Genomic DNA, 2700 nt, shown 5'->3' with positions numbered 1-2700 from the left:
TTGTGTGAAGGACAAGGTATTTTTATTTCCAGCCCTTTGCAGACTGATCCTTTTGGTTTATCTTTTGTTCAGTGAGTCAAAGTACACCTTCTTACACTTGTATAATGTGGCCATGTCAAATTGCTCTGGAAGTTTCTAGATGCGTACTATCAATTTGTGTATTTCTCCCTTTACTCTTCAGCTTATGGACTAACACTGGTCCAATGGGTGAAACTTTGTGGTGCATTGGCCCAGAACGTTGCTGCTCTAAGTATGATCTGTGGACCAGAAGCACTGACATTGCTGAGGAGCCTGGAGAAATGTAGAATCTCAGGTTCCACCCTACACATACTGAACCAGAACCTGCATTCTGACAAGATTCCTGTGTGATTTGTATGCTTAGACTTTTGGAGGGCAGCACTTGCACACAGGTCTCCAGGTATGTCAAGACTGGAAATAAACCAGGTGTAGCAGGGAAAACTTTTATTTAAATGTTCAACCTGGAGACCACATAAGGGCTGCAAGAACTTGTTCAGGTTGAGTAAGTGTGGTTTAGGAGATCTGAAGTCACTCTGTGCTTTATAGTGCTGAGATTTTTGGCTAAGAGACATTCTATCGTGAAAGAGATCTCATGACCCAGGTATAAATAGTATATAACCAAGATGTGTCCTATCCCTGTCACCCTTTCACCACCTAATTCATATATTTTGGTAAGCTATAGATACAGGGATATCTTGGGTTATCAATACCATTAACAAACACTAATTTATTAAAACAAAGAGGTAAAAAAAAAAATAGTGACTTACGTCTCACTGAGTACACAAACGGCTTTAAAAACTTCACAACATAATCCAGATTTGGTTTATGAATTCTCCCCAGCTGTATCAGATGGTGATCAAGCGGGTGGCTGGCCAGCTCCTCCATGTCCTCCTCGGATGTCAAACCCAGGGAAATCACAAATATGACATAGCCTTGACACTTGGCCCTCAGAGCCATCTTCTTCAAGAATTCCTTTCTCTCACGATTCTCTCCAGCGGAGACCACAAAGATGACCCTGTATTTTCTTAGCTTGGGCGTTGCTGGGAAGAGATTCTCCACGACCCACAGTAGGGCATGGCCAATGGTGGCTTCCCCATTTAGCTGTCGGAGGTTAGTCTCAATGTACCTTTTCATCAGAGCTTGACTGTTATAAGTTGTAAACTCAAACTCTGTTTTTACCACATTCTTCTTTCTCCTATCCCAAGGAGAATAGCTCAACAAGGCAATCCTATCACCAGAGTCTGAGACTATAGGGTCTGAGGCAATTTCAAAGTTGTCAAGCATTGAGCTCACCAAGGCTTTCATATCCTTAAACTCATCACTTGCTACATTTCTAGAATTGTCTAAGAGGAAGGCGACATCCATGTATGAATTTTCAGGTATGACAATTTCTTTCTTGCAAGTATTTGGAAAACATTTATCTGAAAACACAGAGATTCATCATTGGTTCAATGTTGGCAGAAGGAGACACTGTTGGTTGAGATCTTCCAGTGAATAAGGAACTGATTATCCAAAATGAATCATCTGATTAATACCTCTTCAACTTCAATACCTCATCATTTAAATTACTAAGGAATTTTCAACTTCTTCATAATTTCTATGACCACTAGCAGACAACTAGGGAACATCTTTGTTAAAAGTAGGTATAAGTAACATGTATATTTGAAGTCTATAATTCATGTCCAAACTCATTTAGAAAATATTTTTAATATTTTAGAAGTGTTTGATACAAACTATCAAATTGTCCCCAGGAAGAGCCAAATCAATTGGGATAATCTTTAACTAATTTTTACATTCTATGGAAACTTCCAACATTACAGAGGTTGAAACCCTGACATATGGTGTTGAAAGACTGAAAAACTTAAAATAGAATCTACAATAAAAAACCTTTCATAAAGATAGATTTAATAACTCACCCAGAAGGCATTTAAGTGTTTCAGCCCATTCTTTTTCATTAGTCTTACCATAGCAAAGTGTACAGCGCTGAAGCCTTTCTAATGGATCATATTCCCCATTTGGAGGAACAGAAAGCACCTGAAATGTTCCTGTGTTGTCAAACTGCATTGAAAAAGAAATATATGCTCATTTATTGTTTTCTTTAGTCATCATTGTTACAGGGGAGAATCTGTTTCTTTAACTTTAACATTTGCTTCCCATTGCTTTTGTTCACTGAAAGGATACTGTCCACACATAATTGCCTTGGGGAACCCTGACCCTTTGCCTGAATGTTAAACCAAAGTGTCTTTGTTCAGAGTCACAGGTGATTCTGTCCGCCTGTGAATGGCTCCAAGAAAGAAGAAATTAACACATCCCCTACCTGAGGCTGACCATTCCAGGAGATATTTGCAAGATTAGTGGCCTTTTTACTTTACTTCCTCACCTCCCATCTCCCCTCTATGTCCTATAGAAGAAACTGGCCTTCAGACCCCAATAAGATGGCTTTTTTGAGGTTATTTTGAGACATTAGTCTGCCATCTTCTTGGTCTGCTAGTTTTCCAAATAAAGTCATTACAACATCATCAAGAATTCACTGTACACCCACTTCAAGAGTTTGAAAAACACCTGACTGGGCACCATCACCTTGCATTGTTGCTCACTGCTCTAGTCGATGCATCTTCATGTACGCACACACATACAAACACACACACTCACAAATACACACACATACAAACACACACACAA

The 2700-nt window shown here is 39.3% G+C and overlaps 1 protein-coding gene across 2 annotated transcripts in view; it reads right to left on the bottom strand.

The window, feature by feature from the left end:
- Positions 1 to 2700, bottom strand: part of COL6A5 (collagen, type VI, alpha 5) — a 160932-nt gene that overhangs the window by 57386 nt on the left and 100846 nt on the right. For both annotated transcript variants that reach the window (XM_010856741.1, XM_010856742.1), the window contains exons 34-35: positions 1983 to 2076; positions 786 to 1439 (exon numbers count right to left, since the gene is read on the bottom strand). In XM_010856741.1, coding sequence (XP_010855043.1) covers positions 786 to 1439; positions 1983 to 2076 — 748 coding nt within the window. The remainder of the gene's footprint in view (positions 1 to 785; positions 1440 to 1982; positions 2077 to 2700) is intronic.

This window comes from Bison bison, unplaced genomic scaffold, assembly GCF_000754665.1.
Source record: "Bison bison bison isolate TAMUID 2011002044 unplaced genomic scaffold, Bison_UMD1.0 scf7180017864374, whole genome shotgun sequence".
In the NCBI taxonomy this organism is placed as follows: Eukaryota; Metazoa; Chordata; class Mammalia; order Artiodactyla; family Bovidae; genus Bison; species Bison bison.
The sequence above is the reverse complement of the archived record's forward strand: the minus strand, read 5'-3'. Positions and strand labels throughout refer to the sequence as shown.